The sequence below is a fragment of the Rattus norvegicus genome, chromosome 1 (genome assembly GCF_021556685.1).
Source record: "Rattus norvegicus strain SHRSP/BbbUtx chromosome 1, alternate assembly SHRSP_T2T, whole genome shotgun sequence".
Lineage (NCBI taxonomy): Eukaryota > Metazoa > Chordata > Mammalia > Rodentia > Muridae > Rattus > Rattus norvegicus.
In genome coordinates this window covers 67,139,328-67,159,594 of record NC_141534.1, presented here as the reverse complement: position 1 = coordinate 67,159,594, position 20,267 = coordinate 67,139,328, and the positions used below count along the sequence as shown (strand labels likewise).

General features: G+C 46.2%; 1 protein-coding gene across 13 annotated transcripts in view; it reads right to left on the bottom strand.

The window, feature by feature from the left end:
* Fam120b (family with sequence similarity 120 member B) overlaps positions 1–20,267 on the bottom strand; it is a 46,249-nt gene that overhangs the window by 3,499 nt on the left and 22,483 nt on the right. For 7 of the 13 annotated variants that reach the window (NM_001107466.4, XM_087553203.1, XM_087553230.1 and 4 more), the window contains 5 exon segments: positions 3,067–3,153; positions 4,827–4,935; positions 6,139–6,345; positions 14,021–14,113; positions 17,211–17,383. In NM_001107466.4, the coding sequence (NP_001100936.2) occupies positions 3,067–3,153; positions 4,827–4,935; positions 6,139–6,345; positions 14,021–14,113; positions 17,211–17,383 (669 nt within the window). 13 annotated transcript variants of the gene reach the window in all.

The following is a 20,267-nucleotide window of genomic DNA, read 5'->3' as shown; positions in this document are numbered from 1 at the left end:
AAGCCCTAACACAGCCGTCGCAGCAGGTGGCCTGTGGACTCTCTTCCACATGGGCAAGGTGCCAATGAAGCTCTGTCCTTGCACACACTGCCCCTAGCTGCTTCTAGACTCAACTCCAGTCATTAGGCCTGACATCGACCCAGCACGAGGCCACTCAAACTGGCCTTTTTGTCTCAGGTCCCTAGAACTTTTCCCAGCCCAACCTTCCCAATCAAGATTGATTATGTTTCTATTATAACCCACCCCAATAAAGTGGAGATGTCCTTCAAAAGTTCCAGTCTCAAGCCAGGACCCAATGTCTATGTAGTTTTAGGCTTTAACTAATGTAGCCAGTGCCACGTTAGGATAAATGGGCTTCTCTGGTCCTGAAGCTGGATAATACCCATGCTGCTAAAGGCTCCCAAAGTGTCAAGTTTAGTGTGGCCATGTGGGTGGGGGATAGCAGCCAGCTCCTGGAAATTTCCAGCCTGTGAGTCAGTCAGTTGTGTGAAGAGATGTGTGCTACTGTTCACCCAATCACTGGACAGGGTTAACTGCCCAGGGCCTGAGCGTCCTTCCCCCACATGGGGAGTTCTTCACTATGCGTCCACTCCCCCTTGGTAGTAACTGCTTTTACAAACATGCGGGACCCTTGAGGGCACATACAACTTGGATAGGATTACCTCTGAGGAGCTAGCTGTCCTGGGGACAACTGAAGACCAGCCTTCCAGCTCACCCACTGGAGTTGTAGTCTTAGAATTCAGACTTCTCCTGACCTGTGCTTTCCTTCCCAGGGACAGGCCCAACAGGAAGTTACCACCATTTTTTTTTTTTTTTACTTCAGTCTTATTGTCCTAAGACTAGTATCCACTGTACATGTGGTTATCACTGGCCACAAGGACACCATCACATAGGGACCACGCATCCTGGTGCCATGACAGTCAGATGCCTTGACATCTCTGGGCTATTGGAAAAGCTAAGTGATGTGGGATTCAGGTGAACATAACTCTGGCAGAGACCCAGGACTCAGAAAGCAGCTCTCCTAGGGAGCAATTCTATTATTTTTTTCTATGATGACATGCTCAATGCTCTCTAAAGAATGTGAAGAAATCAATAACCCTTATGACCAACGACCCAAAGTATATCTGAAACATATACCTCTATAACTTCGGCCACAGCACTAACTGAGAATAATCAAATTCTTATGACATTTTCCCTGGGCGTTCAGTCTGGAACAGGACTCTGAGGGTACAGCCAGCTCTTCGTAGGGCTGGTGTGGGTTATGAGATGGTGGCCACTGTTCTAAGAGCTACAGGTGAGGTGACTAAGACTCGGCTACCCAGGGGAGACTGGCATGGGCCTGGCTCTTTGGCACCTCTGCAAATAGCATCTTTTTCACTCACCAACCAAGAATCAAAGAATCATAGCCCTCTAGAGCTACACGGACACAGGCTTAGTGATGCTGGCAGCTGACTGTCAGAGAAGAAGGAGGCAGGACAGTGACTGAGACAGTCATCAGACACAGTCCACATGTGGAGATGTGGGAACACCGGAGACGTTCTCCCGTTGCTGGTGGGAGTGCTAGCCTCGCTAGAGACTTACAGCCTCTTATTGTTCACAAGTGTACAGTTGTCATCTGGCCTAGCTCTGAGGTTCTGGACATGGGAATGGGACAACGGTAAGCCAGAGAGGACAAAAGAAAAGCATCCTCTTCTGCAGCATAGGAGGCAAGCTGGACGGCTGCTGTCAGGGAAAGGCAGGCTGAGGAAACAGTGACTTCTGCAGGGGAGAGCTATCATTAGAGACTGGCTGCCTCAAAGAGGAGTCACCAGCTTTCCCCTCAGCATAACAAGGGCATTAGCCTGACTCTGCCTTGGGCAGAATTCAGGCTGCCCAAACACTGCCGGGGTGGGGCATGCGGATGGCCAGGCCTAGGCCTAGATCCTACCTAACTCAAGTGGCTAAAGTAATCACCATTGTCATGGTCAGCTTTACAAGGAAGACCTATCGTTTTTGGTTACTTTTGGTGGCCTTCAGCCCTAAAGGATATCTATCTCATCAGAGAGGCAGCCTTTCCCCCTTGCCATTTTTCTGGACAAACATCTCTCTGGGTCAGCTCAGAGTTGTGGGCCAGTGGTTATCGTGGCAGGAAGCCCCAGAAATAGTCTGTCCTGGAGTTCAGGGGACCCCAGCTGGGCCACCACAGGCCCCAGAAGTCAGTCAGTGGCAGGATGTGGTAGAGTACTTTCTGTAATTTTAGCTAGTTCAAGGAAATTAAAAATCTAATCCAAGTCTGCAATGACAGAGTCCCCCATCTCCAGGGAGGAGACTTTTAAAGGTGCCCAAAGGAACTGAATTATTCTAAATTACACAGCAGCTTCGACGTTTGCTCAATATCCATTCTCACGTGCTGTCTACAGCCCGGGCAATGTACACGTGACCTGCTGTCTGCAGCCTAATGAGCTCCTTTCTCAGCAATCTGAGCAACATGTAAAACTGTGCCCAGTTTGCAAAAGTAAAAAAATCACATTTGTGCTTCCGTGAAAGGACAAAACCCATAAATCTTAGGTAATTTCAGTCTACTACCTAGTTTAGCTCTGAAATGTATAAGGGACATGAATTTAAATACTGAGGAGAGGTTCTCTATATATTTAAATGTAAATAATTACATATTTAAAAAAGTACAGTGTGATTTCAATCCATCTGTATGACATATAAGAAGCTGTGTTTCCAACATTATAAATGTAACCCATGACATGCAAGATAACAGAACATTACTATCTGAGCCCTCTATTAGCAACCTTTCGAAAAATCCTTCAACAAATGGTAAAAAAACAAAAAAAATGAGTTTTTAAGAGACGAATGAATTAGCAGAAAACAAAGCATCAAGGAGAGACATCTTACCACCGAGCGAGATCATTATTATTTATGTCTATTCCATTAAACAAAGAATTAGGAATGCCAACATATTGATTTGTTTTCTAATTGTAATTGTTTTGAAACACAGGAAAGGGTCCTCAGTACAAACACAGTGTGAAGGGATGCAGGACCTATAAGCAGGTGATGGCTGATGTGGTAGCCTCTTACCTGAACCCTGGTCTCTCCATGACTGCCCAGAATGGCCATGTGTGGAGCCTGATCTGTAGGAGCCGTGGCCCTGTCTCCCCTGCCTCCCTGTGGGAACATGGGCAACACATCAGTACACGGCTACTCAGCCTGTCTCACACTTAATGGTGCAGTAAGTGAGAGCAAGCCAGGGAACATTCAGTGTGCTCAGAGCAGCACAGTGGGACTGACGGACTCCAAAGGCCGAAAGAGATCAGCCAGTCTGTACTGGGAGCCAGATGGCAGCCTAGGACAGGAAGAACCAGCTCACCATGTGCCTTTTGGGGTCTCGTTCCTTACCTAGAGGCAACAACCGTCAAAGCTAGCACCTCCAGCATGGAGGCCCACTTACAGTTGCTTTAGGTAACACAAGGATACGGATACTTTTCCCTTGAGCGGTCTCCGGGCATGTGGTGAGCTCTCCAATGCTTCTCACAAATGCATGAACATCTTTACAGTCTGACATCGCCCTGGGATCACTGATTTCCACTAACCATGCACTACCTTGCACTTAAGGTATCTTTATTTCACGTGTTCCACAGGAGGATGAGTTCCTGTCATAAGTGCCAATCACAGGCTCTGGGGTGTGTCTGATCAGTGTGGCATTTGGCCAGGAACCCCCAAGTGCAACACATGCATGATGTGACCTTCAGAGACTAAACCCCTCTTCTGTTTGGAGGCATGGTGGCCAGAAAGGATAAGGATCCACACACCCATACCACTAAGTTCACCCAGTAGTAACCAAGAGGTCCCAAGGATGCTGGCACTTTCCCCAGGGCCACCTCTTACCCGGGCCCAGGACAATCCACGGGGCGCCTCCTGAGCCCATTTCCTCCACTGTCAGAGCAGTTGCTGTCCTGAGAGCACATTCCTGATAACAGCACCCCAAAACCTTTAAAGGCTCCTCAATTTGTAATGGATATTACAAACATCAGCTCTTACCCTACTCCCTGAGCAAGGCCTCCTGACTGGCGGTGGACAATGGGCATATTGGGATGCCCCTTACTGACACCCTCGCCACGGGGCTCCTTGGTTGTCTGGACCACTGGCGGTGTGGAACGTGGCCAGAGCCCCTGAGGACAGCAGATGTATGATGTCCTTCAGAGGCATGGACATATGTCATGGACAGCAGTGAAGGAAGACCAGCCAGTGTTCAACATGGTGGGAAGTGCTGTGTAGAAGGCTGAGTGAGACCCTTGACAGGAACTTCAGAAATTTATCATCTTTCGACGGGTCTCATTTTAGGCCACAGAACCGTAAGACTTTTTACAGTTCCTTTTTAAATGTTTTCCTTTTGAGATTATAATTTAATTGCAACATTTCTCCCTTCCTCCAAGTCCCTCCCATTTTCCCCTCCCTACTTGCCTTTAAAATCATGATATTTTTTTCCACTGTCACTCTGCACATGTATGTATATTAGATGTTGAATTTTTCTAATGCCCCTTGGTTATGAGAAAAAATAAACCTCAACTTTTGTCCTATAGACAAACACTATCCATGTAGTCTTTAACTAGGGGAATTGTGAGAATTCCCCTAGGGAGGCATTAGAGAAGGAGTTCTTTATTCAATTAACAAATGAATCCTTTCTGAAATGTTTCTCCTTATGGGACCAGAATTTATGTTACAAAGACAGCCCAGTCATATTCATCTGTCATAATTTCACCACTCTCTTATCAGGTAAGTCTCCGTGAGCCCTAGCACATTAAGTGACAGGAAGAGGGACGTACCCAGCCCTCGCCCACCTGTGTAATGAGAGTTCCAATGTATCCTGCCTACAATGCGTCGGTTCTCCTTGGAGCAGGCCTTGCAGACCACTGCCTTCAGGTTGTGGAACGTGGTGAGCCACGATCTCTGTGAACAGATCAGATGAAAATGCTCCGTCAAAGAGCGGGGCTGAATGGAGCAGGGTGTGAGGTGGCAGGGGTGGGATTCAACCTCCTAGAGGTCTCTGTCCCCACAACATCAACCAGTGTAGAGGCATGCTCTCCGCCAGGTAAAGATGGAGACCTCTCTATTCCCATGATCTGAAGAGGGTCTTAGATGACCGTTCCCCTCCAGAGTCCCCTGGAAACGGAGGCAAATACCTACGATGTCTGCTTCTACCTTGTGTAGATTAAATAGTAATGGCTAAAAAATCTACTCTCTGGACAATCTAAGAACACCGAGTGGAGGTGCTAGGGTAAAACAACGGCAGCACACAGGGGCATGAATGTTAGCTGTTCTGGTAGCTTCTTGAATTACTAGTGAGATTTCATCCTAGATAATTCTTTTAAGTGGGCTTGGTGAGAGACCGGGTGCTCAAGGAGGAATTGTGTATTTTGAGGTACACAAATAGGATAATGGGCAGCTGTGATCCAGGGCTGCATCTCCTTCTGTGGCTGCCAGAGCCATGTCCAGATCTGAGAAGGGGCTGCCCGCGTGTTCTGCTCCTCTAAGTTCTAAACACTCACAAACCCTGCAACACCCTGGAACTTTGGTGAGAAATGGTGACGGCGACACATTGCCAAATGTTTTCCCTTTGGTGTGAAAACTTGGGAGTGTTTTATCTAACAGATCAGCATGTTCTCTCTCAGTCACACTGCCTTCTCATCCCTGTGGGTAAGAAAACATTCCAAATGAGCTTGGCGGGAGGCCTCATTTGGAAATCTTCCAGGAATCATGAAGCAATTGTACTGAGAAGGCTGAGGCAGCAGTCAGGGTCCCCAGGACATGGGCAGCCTTTTGTAGCAGGAGAGTCTCCTCCAACTAGTCTGCCGTTTGGGGGGAACCCCTCTACAGACGGTGCAAGCCCTTCTCTCAGCTCATTCTCCCTACAGAAGCCATTAGCCATGTGAATACCAACTGATGCTCTGAGCAAGAGGACCTCATGTGTGTAGAGCAGATACAGAGATGTGAGCATGGTCCTGACAGCTGTGTGAGGTGATGGGGGTGACGCCAGAGAACACGCCTGCTTTCCTAAAGCTTCCTGAAGTGCGATGGGCAGACTTCCAGGCACACTACAGCGACCGACTTCAAACGTACTCATCGTTCTGATATACAAGAACCAGAACTCACATTTTGTTCCAAAAGAGTCTCCACGCCATATCCTTTTTCAGACTGCAGGTACTTCTGATGGAAAAGCTTGCCGTCAAATACATTCCAGGGCATAAAGTCGCTGGTTGTCCAAGGGAAGCCACATGCACTGTTGACTAGTACCAATGTGGTGAGGCCACGGACAAGGAGGGACCCCAGCTGCACAGCTCTGGAGTTGATGTAATCCAGCTGTGGAGACATACGTGCACAGAGAGCTCAAAATGGAGAGTCAGAGCAAAAGTTAAATGTGAGCAGCAAAAAGATAACCCAAGGGTCTCGAGACCCTTTAAGTCTTCAGAACAGATGCTTGCAAAGCCCTCAACAGGGAGCTGGGCCTCTTCTGAATGAACGAGGCCTGACAAGCAGAAGGATGACAGGAGCCCCTCCCGTCCCCCAGGACCACATCTTGGTTCGCCATTCACCCACTAGGGCAGCAGGTGCTCACATGGGCTCTCTCCTTACACCGATCCAGAAAGTCATCCTGGTTGTGGTGGTTTAAATGGGACCAGCTCCCATGAGCTCATAAGTTTGAATGCTTGATCCTCAGTTGGTGGAACTGTTTGAAAAGGATTAAGAGGTGTGGCCTTGTTGGAGGAGGAGGAGGCCTGTCACTGGGGGTGGGCTTTGAAGTTTCAATAGCCCACACCATTCCCAGTCCCACCCCCTCCCACTCCCCCTCCCCCCACCCTCCGGCCTGCCTGCTTTGGCCTTGCGGATCATATATGAGCTCTTAGCTACTGTTCTTCTACCTCTCCTGTCTGCCTGCTGCCATATCTCCCATCATGATGATCAAGGACACAACTGTCTGATCTTAGCAATAGAAAAGTAACTGAGACACGGATGTAGGAAAATCTAGGCTATCACACGATGTGGTCGCTAGGTAAAACTTATAAGATCATTTATTGTTGGGCTTATTCTCCTGAAAAACACTGAGAGAGAAGCTCCCTGTGGTTCTTTTTTTTTTCTTTTCTTTTCTTTTTCGGAGCTGGGACCGAACCCAGGGCCTTGCGCTTGCCAGGCAAGCGCTCTACCACTGAGCTAAATCCCCTGCTCCCTGTGTTTCTAAAAACCATATTTAACTTCATTTCGACTGAATACCATTAAGAATAAAGTGCCACATGGTATAATCTCGAAGGGTGCCTGAGTTTTTACAAATTAAGAATGTCTTGCCTTAACTCTGGAGAGATGGTTCAGTGGTGAAGTGGTTGCTCTTCCAGAGGACCTGGGTTTGACTCCCAGCACCCACATGGCAACTGTCTATAACCTCAGCTACAAGGACTCAATGCTCTCTTCTGGCTTTTGCAGGCAGAGTACAGAGGTGCACATGGTGACAGATGTGCATGCAGGCAAAAGACTTACTCATACACATAAAATTAAAATAGATAAAGAAAAATCTCAAAAAGAGGGAGTCTCTTGCTAACACGAAATACTTCTTTTCTTTGTTAAATCCATCTGTACATTCAACATTTTTTGTTGTTGTTCTTGATGGAGAAAAGCTGCCCTTTATGCTACAAAAGGTTCCACATCCCACAGGAAGCCACACATATTCCCTGTGGATCTGTGATGCTGCTCAGGCTGAAGTTATCAACCCTACTGAAAGGGGAGCACAGTGAGTCAGTCACCTTCTGAGCATCTGCTTTGCTCACAGTGACCAATGCTACCTTAAACACCATTACATATCTAAGAGTTAATAAAACTGAAAAAAGGTTCGAGAAGGTGATCAGTGTTTTAACCCTTTTATACACAAGGCCCCGCTTAAGTGTCTTTGGCAATTATTTTAAAAACCATGTGTCCTGTAGCGCATAGCTGTAGTTCCAGAATGGAGGAGGCCAAGGCACGCTGACTGCCACAGGTTCATGACTTGCCTGGCCTGCATGGTGAATTCCAGGCCAGTAGAGGATACAGTATGAGACACTGCATTTTATTTTGCAAAATAAAAACATTGTTTATAATGAACCTGGATCACTGCAGATCCAGCCTTTAATCTTAAGGGGCAAGTTTCAGCTGCGCGAACTGTTTATGGACTCTGGGAAGCTCGTTCCTTAGACAGAGCCACTTGGGAATACTCTGTAGGCTCTGACGGGGCTCTTCACTAATGTCAAACTTCTATGCATGGTCTTCATAGGGTCTGCTATGAGCAGAACTGAATTTAATGAACTATTCTCAAAGCCCACTAATACAAACCTATTTTCCTTTCATTTACTCTCTGAGCAAAGTGAGTTGATGTCCAGATGCATGAGATGTTCTTTCTTTCACTTGTTTTATCAAGACTACATTCTTTGGGGGAGGTGGGTAGGGCTCTCTATGTAGCCCTGGCTGTCTTGGAACTTGCTATGTCGATCCTGCCTCTGCCTGTCTCCATCCCAGGAGCTGGGATTAAAGGAATGTACCACAACATCTAGCAAGAGTGCAAGTCTGGACCTATAGATCATATGTTTAATTTGTACCTAGACAATTCAATTTAGGAAAACAGTTATGAATGGTATTGCTTTCATATTTCAGTTTCTTGTGCTCACTGGTAATATGTGGGCATGCAATTGAATTCTGTATGAGGGTCTGTCATCCTGTTTTGTTTTGTTTTTGCAACTCCCTTGAGACTTTCCTTTCAGAGAACTTCTGGAGAAGATGGCAGAACAGAAGCCACGTTGGATGCAGTCGCTGATTACAGTTTGGGAATTAAAGGGAATATGAATATTTTATCACTCCATCTGCTACTTTTCCAAGTCCTGAAATAGATTTGATCAACACCTCAACCAGCCTCTCTACCATGGACCCACGGAATACTATGAACGGATCTGCGCCTGCCACTCAAACAGCCACTCCTTCCTTCTGAAGCAGCATTTCCTGCAAGCAAACTGGGCTGAAAACCTCCTACCAGGAAATCTACAAAGCAGCGGTGGAACAAATGTCACATAAGGGGTTCCCGGTGGCTGCCACCGGACACACAGTCAACACCGGAATGAGGAAACACATAACTTCCGAGGGAACTAAAGACAAACTCCCACAGGGCTTTGGGTACAGCTTCCAGTCCCGAGGGAAGGCAGGAACCTCAGCCCCACTGAGTTTACCTCAACTCTCCACAGCCTACAAAATGGTTATGAAAACTCCATGCACAAGGGGAGCTGGAAGCCCACAGCAGAGAAAATGGGGCCACTTAAAAGCAAAAGAGAACACAACCTGGACCAGGACCAAGGAGACAAAGTGGCAGAGCAGTCAAAGAGGAAAAACCAACACTCAGATTCAGCTCACATTTTCTTTTAAGTCCACCCAGCTCTCCTTCCCCGCGACAGCTATTCCTTATCTACAAGCACGGAAGGCACTGCAATAGGCCAATGCTGTCCCCTACTGTTCACCTTCCGCACTCTTATTCTTCTTTCTTAACTTTTTCTTCTCTTTTAAATCTCCCTTTTCTTTTCTGATACTTATTCCACTTGGCTGACTTGGCTTACTACCACTGAGTATATATCTTTACTTCTTTGTAGTCTACAATGAATGCAAACCCCCACACATCTTCCCCGTTCCCCCTCTATTACCAGGCCTATGCAGGCCCCTCTCCTCTGCTTCCCATCTAACAGCCCAAGCTTACTGTTAGCCCCACAGCAACCGTTCACCTCCTCAGTACTGCATTCGTCTTAGCCTTGTTGTGTTCACAGCACCGCCAGGGTCCATTCACTTTCTACACTAATCCCTACTTAGCAAGTGTGTTCTGTAGTCACCTGCGACTCCATTACTGGAGTGGTTTAACTACCGGAGCTGCAGACAGTTCTCAAACCACAGGGGCGGACTGTAGACAGAGCCCGGTGCCTGGGACAGCAGTCTAAGAGATGAAAACAGTTCTACAACCTCGCCTCCTCCAAACACTGCAAACGTGACCACTTAGAGAAGAGAGGCAAGCCGAATCAAAGAACACAACTAACACATCTTTACCCGGTAGTCAAACCGCAGATAGGCAAATTCCAGGGCACAAACACACATAACACGAAAAGCCAAGGCAACTCATCTCCAGAAATCACCAACCGTATACGAATGACTCATAACTAATGATATTTAGATGAAATTCTGGATGTATGATTGAAGAGAATGATTATAAATATGGTAAACATTGTGAGGAGGACTCCAGTATTTTCTATGAGAATACAAACAGGCAACAGAAAGGGATAAGACACCAATCCACAACCTAAAGGGAATAAGAGATAAATACGGAAGAAAACCTAACCAGACCAGAGAAAGAATGAAAAACACAATAGGAAATCAAAGTCCAGTGGGACGTCTCAGTGGAAGAACGAGTCCAATGGGACGTCTCAGTGGAAGAACGAGTCTAGTGGGATGTCTGGGTGGTAGAACGGATCACATGGACACAGAGTATCAAGGTACAAACTCTGCTTCTTGGTGCAGACCCAGGATCCCCTTAGATTTCTCCAGTGCCCCTCCCTTTCAGTCTTTCTTCAGGCCATCTCCACTCCTTTGTGACATTCACAGATCCCATGGTACCACTTTCTGCCTGGGACCTCCAGAGTCCACACTGATCTGGGACCCAGGAGGCAACTTTGACTATCCTACTTGGCCTCCATTCCAGCCTCTCCAGAGCTCCTTTAGTCCTGCTGAAGTCTGCCAGCAGGCGCCCTTCTTCTCACCCCTGAAGACTCTACCTCTTGGTGCAAATCTCCTTCTTTCCCACTGCCCTGTTCAGCCTTGCCTTTCAGGCCATCTCCATTCCTCTGTGATACCCCTGAACTCTACAAACACTCTCTATCAGAGGCCGTACAGTTACCACACTTGGCTGGGTCTCAGCAAGACACAGACTTGAGCAGCAAATACAGCATGCCTCCTACAGAAGGCAGAAATCCTATTGCAACAAGCCCTGAGAAAGCATTCAGCTGACGCACAGGACAAGGGCTTTAAAACAGCAATTATGAATGAATATAAGGTCCTTAAAGAGGATCTAAATAAATGCCTGAATGAAGACTGAAAACAAACAAGTAGTTGAATAAAATAATCGAAATATTTCAAGACAAGAAATAGAATCACTAAAGAAAAATCAAGTTAAAAAAAAAACAGAAATGAAAAACTTAAGATAACAAACAAAAGCCCTCAAGGTAAGCTCACCAGCAGATATGAACTCAAAAACCATGTAGCAGAAAGGACAGCGCAGTCAAATACAATTCTAAATCTAAAACAAATTCAGACACAAATATCCAGGAAATCCAAGACACTATAAACAGACCAAACCTTTGAATGATAGGTACAAAGGGAGAAGAAGCCCAGGTCAAAAGCACAGGAAATATTTTTAACAAAAAACACAGAAGAAAATTTCCCCAATCTAAATAATAATAATAATAATAATAATAATAATAATAAAAGATGCCTATCAACATACAAGAAGTACACAGAACACCAAATAGATAGGACCAGAAATTCCCCATGACATAAAGATCAAAAGATTATATATGCAGAGCAAAGAAAGGACATTAAAAGCTACAAGGGAAAAAGACCAAGTCATATAAAGGCAGGTCCATTAGAAAAACACTTGACTTTTTGATAGAGGCTCCTGAAGCCAGAAAAACCTGGATGGATATTCTACAAACTTGAGAGAGAATGGATGCCAGCCAGACTACTATACAGAGTAAACTATCAACCACAGTCAACAGAGAAAAAAAAATCCTATGATAAAACCAAATTTAAGCAATTTCTACCTATTTCTGTCTATTTATACAAGACACTAGAAGGAAAACTTCAGAAACTTCTGTACTTAACTCAAGAAGTTAAGTCCAGTAAAAACAGACACAAGGAGTAAATAATCCCAGAACAGCAAATCAAAACAACGGCAAACCCACCTACGCCATAACAAAATAACAGGAATCAATAAACACCGATCACTGGTAACTCTCAATATTCATGGTCTTGATTCCTCAATAGAAAGACACAGACTAACAGACGAGATTAAGAAACAGGTTCTATCTTTCTGCTGCACCCATAAAATACCCTCACCATCACTGGCAGACATCACCTTAGGGTACACTGCAGATGTATTTGTGTTTATATTTTCACATGGGCTCTGTCAATTATTTGTCATGGGTCATGTGTTCTCTTTAAAGTACCAGAAGCAGGTGCGTCCTACGGGAATGTAAGGCGAAGTCCACACTGAGTTACTATACCTGTGAGGAGACCAGTGAGCACTGACTTGCATTCACAGCTTGTGCAGCTATGACCAGGCAGAGAGCCTAGGACTCTCAGTGAACTCTAAGCTCTCCTGCACTTCCTTAGGGTCAAGTAGCAGCAGACTCCTGTGTTGCAGGAATTGGACTGTCCTTTATATACTTCCAACAAGTGCTGATGGTTTTTCTAAACTATAAGAAATTGCTTTAATTCGTATAATTATTCTAAGTTACATGTATTCCTTAGTTTATATACATATATGTTCTAATGCTTTGTCCTGCCCCCAGCTGGCTTTGACTGGTAATAAAGAATTGCTGTACAGCCTACGTTGTGACAAGGAAGCAGAGAGATCAGAATTAAGGGCCCACAGACACGTAAGAACCTGGGAAAGAGGCCCCAGGGGTCGCTCTGTGATTGGGTCTAGGGGTAGCAGAGATGAAATAAAGATTTAAAAGGTGTTAACTAAGGAATACTAGAGGGGAGTGTGTGCTAGCTGCAGGGAGGTTTGGAAGTACCCAGTCATTAAGCTAGTCAAGGTTTATCAAAATTAAACTGCCGTGTGTGTGTGTGTGTGTGTGTGTGTGTGTGTGTGTGTGTGTCTGTGTCTGGGAGGGAGCTCCAGGCAGAGTAACAGTTCAGCACCACACATATAGAAACGAATGCTCTTCAGTATCTACAAAGGATTTGTTTTAAGACACCCAAAATCCACAGAAGCAACGAGTCCCTTGTACAAAATGACCAGGGATATGAGGACGGTCTAGCCATATCTGTCACCCCCTGATTACCAAGAGATGATTCAGCTGAGCTGGCTGGCTAGGTGGGTGTCCTCTTCCTCCCTCACCATGCCATGTGTGTCACTCCTGAAGCTGCACTCAATCTTAGAGAACAACTTACGCAAACATGTCCTCTGCTAGAATCCTGAAACAGTATCTGCACATGCCCTGCACACATGCTCCTGCTTCAAGTCGCCTCTAGATTAGTTATACCCAGTGTAATGCAAATACCATCTAAAGAGTCGTTATGCAGTGTTACATGGGAATAATGACCAGGAAAAAGAGCTGTACACATGCAGTTCTTACAAAGTTATTTTCAGTTAATGGCTAGTTGGGGAACCTATGGCTACAGAGAGAGAGAGTATAAAAATATGTACGTAGATCTTTACACATATAGCACAATTCTGCATTTTTAAAAAAAATGCATACACAAACATAGTTTTGAAGCAATTCTGAGCTACCGTATGCTTAATGTAAGCAGCATAAGTGGCAGATCTAAAGTCACTCCACTATACATGGTCTCTGGGGCTCCCCTTTCCTCAATAAAACCACAAAGTAAATGTGAAGCATTGCATGCTGGGTGAGGATACAGGAAGGGCAGCCTGGCTTCACTGCTGTGCACCAGTGGATGTGAGGGTGAGCTTGGACCAGAGAAAGCACTGTTTCTCTGACAAAGGCTTCTCAAACTGTGAGACAACCAGACCAGGAGCTGCAACAACCTGGGCTCCTGAGAAGCAGGGTATAGCAGCTGTCAGTGTTGGGAAGGACAGCCATCTTGGAGTTACTGACAGAGGATAACAATCTTTTGTGGAGACACCCTCACCAAACATGCCCACCTTGCATGTCCTATGAAGTGCCAACTACAACAGCAGAAAGGCTGGGAAGAATACTGACATGGGTACACCCATGGCCGTGATCGATGACCGTGACCATACCTGTAAGTGCATAAGCTGGGAGGTTGATTTTCCTTGGAGGCACAAGGCCTGAGCGATAAATGCATGCAGATCTTCCAGGGAAAGAGTGTCCACCTGAAAGCACAGGAAAGGGCCAGTGTGAGCCCCACTGAAAACAACCAACACTCTTTGTCGTGGGTCTCAGTTACTAAACAGGGTGTGTTTACACACACACACACACACACACACACACACACGCATACACACACACAAACACACGCATGCATACATACACACGAACACAGGCACACACACATACACACGAACACACACACACACACGAACACACACACACAAACACACGCATGCATACATACATACACACACACACACACGAACACACACACACACACAGGCATACACACACACAAACACACGCATGCATACATACATACACACACACACACACACGAACACACACACACACACAGGCATACACACACACAAACACACGAATGCATACATACACACACACACGAACACACACACACACAGGCACACACACACACACACAGGCACACACACAAACACACGCATATTTAGGAAAATGTACATGTATACATGTATATGCACAGTGAGTGAACCAGTGGCGTGGGAAGATGGGGAGTGCACAGCCTCTGCCCTTATCATCTACAGCTCTAGGCCAAAAGCTCTCAAAAAGAGTAAACCATTCTGTATAAAATGTACAGACAGATGACTCGGAGGCTGAGATGGGGTGCCCATGGCTGGAGGAATATCTAACCTCGACAATCCTGGATGTAACCTCTGTCCTAAGATCCCAGCAACATAGCTCAGGGCCCCCCGACTCTGTGGATCAAAGAGTCAAAGTGTGGGGGAAAAATCCAAATGGAAACAGACAGGGACTAACTCAGCCTTTAAAATAAGTTATGTGATGAGGAGATCAGCTTCGCACATGCCTGAGGCTGACCCTGCCTGCGCTTAGGCACTATGAGAGTAGTCTTCAGTGCCAACTCTACCGGGCTCTGGGTCACCCTGGAAACACGCCTGTGGGTGTGTCTATGAGGGTGCTTCAGAATGGCTTGATCTGGACAGAAGACCCAGGCTGGACTCGGTGGGCACCATCCCATCCCATGGGGGGAGGTGTGGGGCGGGTCCTGGACTAATGAATGACTGAGCTGATCACCTGCATTCATTTTCCTCACTTCCTGATTGTGGAAGCAATGTGTCCTGCTGTTTCTGATGTCCCTGCTGCCCTGCCTTCCCCACCATAATGAACTACACATCCTCAAACTGTACAAACCAGAACAAACCCCCCCTCACTCAGCATTGCTTCTGACAGGTGTCTGACCACAGCAATGAGAAAGGCGACTAACCAAGTGTCTAGTTAGCTGTCCAGTGCTGTGATGAAATAGTGTGACCAGAGCAGCGTGGGGGGGGGGAGGGGCATTTGCTTACATTTCTAAATCCTAGGGCATCATCAAAGGAAGCCAAAGCACCAGGCGGCAGAAACTGAAGTGGAAGCCATGGAGAGTGCTGCCTACTAGCTTGCTTCCTATGGCTTGCTCTGTCTTTCATATGCCATCCAAGATCCCCAACCCAGGGATGACATCACCAACAGTAAGCTAAACCTCCAACACCAATCAAGAAAATGCACCTCGGGCTTCCCGACACGGCCACTTGATTGGGGCATTTTCTCAATCAAGGTTCCCTCTTCCGAAATGACTCTGGCTTCTGTCAAACTGATATCCAAGCAGCCAGCACAGAGACCGCACCGGTAATCAACTAGAATCTGCCACATGCTAACCACTCCCACAGTAATCCTACTCTTACACAAGAGCTCTTCTGAGAGGAAGGAGTACACGGTGGCAGCAAAAACCAGGGCAGAAAGCAACATAACAGTGATAATCCTTCGGTAAAATTTAACCAAGGGCACCTGGAAAATAAAAGGCTTGCTTGTCTCTTTCAGATAAAATGGTCCCCACAAACCAGAAAGAATACTGGCTTTATACCACTCTCACCCTGAAAATTTCTGGTAAAGATACTTGACCCAGGTACAAGCTACCAGCCACATGCACACACAGGTCATGGAGACCTGGAAAGGCTGACCAACCAGCCAGGCCACTCCCTGCTCCATGTTTATTTTGAAGGCTACACCATTATTAGACAAAATCCTGCAGAAGTGGGATTTGTGACAAGGCCAAGCACACATATAGATGGTAAAATCCATGAACAGCCATCCCTGCTCAGGCTGAGGTCCACTGGTACGTAATTTTACCAACAATTAGTCATGTTTGGAGGCTGATCTTAAAACACCAGCCTAGGGAAAAGCCCATCTCTCGTGTGTGTCTTTTCTCACAGTTAACTAAGCATGGTTGTTAATTCTATGGGATTTAGAATTTGTGGTAGAAACAAACATCTGGGCACGTCTGTTGGTGAGTTGCTAGACTTGGTTAGCCAAAATGGAAGAACCACCCTGAATATAGGTGGAACCATTTTGTGGGCAAAAGCCCCAGGCTGAATGAAGACGAGAAAGTCACACCAGCATTTATTATTCTGCCCATAAATAGGATCAACTGCCTTGAGCCTCTGCCACCTTCCTCTTCCTGTCATCCTGTCATGATAGACTGTCCCCTCAACCTGTGGGCCAAAATAACTTTTTTCCTAATGTTGCTTTGGCCAGGGACTTTATTATACCAATAATCAAACAACAAGTATCATGTATGTCCAAGATTTCCTCAAATCAGAGACACCCAAACGGTGGCTCACAGTGAATCATATCCCCAGTTCCAGGGAATCTAATGCCCTCTTCTGACCTCCACGGGCACCAGGCACACAGGCGGTGCACACGCAAACCCGGAACAGGTGGAACAAGACATTCATATACATAAAATGAAATTTTTAAAAAAGTCAATTTAAGCTCAATTATATAAAACTATATTTTATAATTTATTCTTCAAGTTTTGCCACAGTACTCTGAGAGAGGAGTCAAGATTGTGAACAAATATGTCCACCATTGACTTGCCCATACACTAATCTCTTGTGAAAAGTCCTGACCTGTCATCTCCATGAGCATCTTGAAGGATTAACTGTGTTCTGTGGAAAGAGACCTTGGGCCTGGCCTGGAGACCCTCGCAGCACTCCAGGAAGGTGAGGGCAGAGACGAAGGGTTACCTCCACTGAGGTACAGAACTGTGAGCGAGCGTGCATTCACCTGGACAAACAGGTAGATCAAGAGGCAGCACAGCGCCCTCAACGGGCTCTCCACGGATTGCAGCTCTTCTCTTGAGGAGGAAAGGTTGAAGCAGGCTAGCAATGTGTCCAGGCGCCGGGCCTGGGCTGCTGGCTCTTGGCTCAGCCACAAAACTTCCAAGCTAGGCGTTCCCCCTTAAAAAAAAAAAAAGAAATCTATATAGCATGATCATAATATACTTATGGAAGTGTAGTGAAAAAATGATTCATCTCTTCCCTGTCTCATTTACTTGGGCACTCAAGGTTAACAGAACCAGCGGGCACACTTGAGCCCTGCGTCTAGGTTTCAAAGAAAACAGCCCTCCAGGGCCAGCACATACCCACTCAAGACCCGGCCTGATAACTAGTTGGTGGAGGAAGTGGGGTTTTCACCTGTGTTCATTCTATGCACCACACTGAGGAGTGATTTTCAGAAAAGACAACCTTCCACTCAAGGATCTGGTAAGAGGACGGTATGCCCTGGGGAGAGGCCGTCGCCCACCTCCTGTTAGTCAGAGCTAACTCCTCTTAAATGGGTGGTTTCCAAACTTATGTACAAAAGACTCAGCTGTGGAGACCCTGGGATGCCTTTTCTGGGATGGATACAAACCTTCTGATGGGAGAGGTGTATGTGCCAGTGACTATGCATTCAGAGAACCTATAGCCTGAGATGTATGGATCCCAAACCGCCAAGCAAAAATGCCTAGAAGGTGATTTCTAGTGTTCCATTTTGATATTATGCAGGTCCACTGGAACAATTACTAAAAATTTTAAAAAGTGCCCTTTCTTGTTAACTCGATGAAGACAAACTGTCCTGAAAACGGGTGACAAACAGTGGCAACTCTACACAAACATGAAGGTGCCGGTCTGAGACCCGAGGCGGTGCCTCTCCAGACAGCTGCGGCTCTGCTGGGCACTGATTGAAAGCCTGAGCCAAAAGTCCAGAGCAACGAGGGTGAGATATCTCACATGTTCACCCTGAAAACAAAGCACCGAAACAAATGGTGTCAGAAGCCCGGGACTCACAGGAAACTCCTTCTCACCTCTTCCCACCCCCGAAGCAGAAGGACGCAGTAAGTCACTTGCTGTCCTGCAAAGGCTAAAGTATTTCATTTGCCAAACACGTTTTTTGTTATTGATTTTGGGAAGAAGGCCATTTTCTCTGAGAGAAAGAAAATGTTTCATGCAACTGTCCTCTGAGACACTGGTGCTTGAGACATCCCACTTCAAGGTCGGGATGGGCGTCTGAGAGCCTGTTAGAAACTACTCCCGATGAGCCTAGGAACTAAGAACCGTTGTCTGCTTTAAATGGTTGAAAGGGAATCAAAAGAAAACCGCTATTTCCTAGTACAAGCAAAAATAAAATCCCAATGTTAGTTCGATGTTCGTCAAGTCTAACTGGAAACTTGCCCTGCTCCCTTGCGCACGCAGTATCTGTGATTCCACTTTGATGACCTAGGTTACAAGTAACATAAAGCCACAGGGCCCACAAAGCCCAACACACTTACTGTGAGACATTAGAAACAAAAGGCTTGCTAACAGCCTCTGATAGAAGGGAAATAATAAACTTCTACTCTCATAGTTTTTTCAAATATTAAAGTACTTAGAAGAGAGTTTTTAAATTATAAAAGTCAGAGGTTGCAATTCCTAAAAATCAAATAAACAAACCCCTACATCTTTCCGCCCAGACAAAGCATTTTAAAACACAGAGGTAGAATAGTCTGAGGACCGGTGTCTGTCTCACCGGAGCATCAAAGTAAAGAGAGATTCACTTCAGTGCTTGAGACAGTAAAGACCATTTCTTCATGAAAATGATACTTCTGGATACATTGGAGTTTAATATTAAAGAAACCTGAAGATTTGTGAAATATATATAGTATCAGAGATAGCGGAAGTGGTGAATGAGGGGCTCCCAGGCTGAGTGAACAGTGACCATTTTCACTCCCAGCCTCCATTTGCTCAGGGTCTCAACTCCAGGAGGTGCAAAGACTTAAAGCACCTAACAAAAGTACCCTGGGGATCCTCAGGGGTACAGTGCTGACCTAGAGAGTGCCCTGGGGATCCTCAGGGGTACAGTGCTGACCTAGAGAGTGCCCTGGGGATCCTCAGGGGTACAGTGCTGACCTAGAGAGTGCCCTGGGGATACTCAGGGGTACAGTGCTGACCTAGCATCTAGAGGGCCTAGATTGGGTCCTCAGCACTAAAATCTAAACAAGTCAACTCATTTTTTTGTCACAGAGGTTTCTGATCGCACTATCCTATGTCCTGATGTTTATAATCACTGGGACGTTTATACTGAGCAGGTCCATGAAAATGATGGCTGCCAGCTGCCTGGGAAGAGCAATGCAGCAAAAAGATTACCCATCAGCTTCTAATCTCAGCACTTGGGAAGTAGCAGAGCCAGGGGGGATCTCTGTGTGGTCAAGGCCAGCATGGATGGAAGAGAGAGTCCAAGGCAGCCAGGGCTACAGAGAGATCCTGTCTCAAAACAGAAAAAAAAAAAGACCATGTAAGTAAACTGAAGTTGAGAATGCAAAGATTAAGGGCTGGTGTTCAGCTTTCTAGCAGACACATGCCTAACATGCAGAAGTGCCTGGGTTAAAATCCCAGGTATGTAAAAGAAATACAAAGATTTTACCATAAAATTACTTCAGTTCAAATGGAGGAAAAAGTAAACTGAGGAAGGGGCTCTGAGGAGGTTTCAAGAAGAGAGGCAGGCACGTGTGGACTGGGCACTGTTTCGAGAATAGGCTTCTGGAATTGCAGGCAGACAGCAATGAGCACATGCTAAGACTCTGTCCCTTCCTTCCCTTATAACCAAATATCAAGTGCTGAGAGCCCACTGACAGCGGGATCGCCTGGTGCTCCCCTTGCTCAGAGTCCACTGACAGCGGGATCGCCTGGTGCTCCCCTTGCTGAGTCCACTGACAGCGGGATCGCCTGGTGCTCCCCTTGCTGAGAGCCCACTGACAGCGGGATCACCTGGTGCTCCCCTTGCTGAGTCCACTGACAGCGGGATCACCTGGTGCTCCCCTTGCTC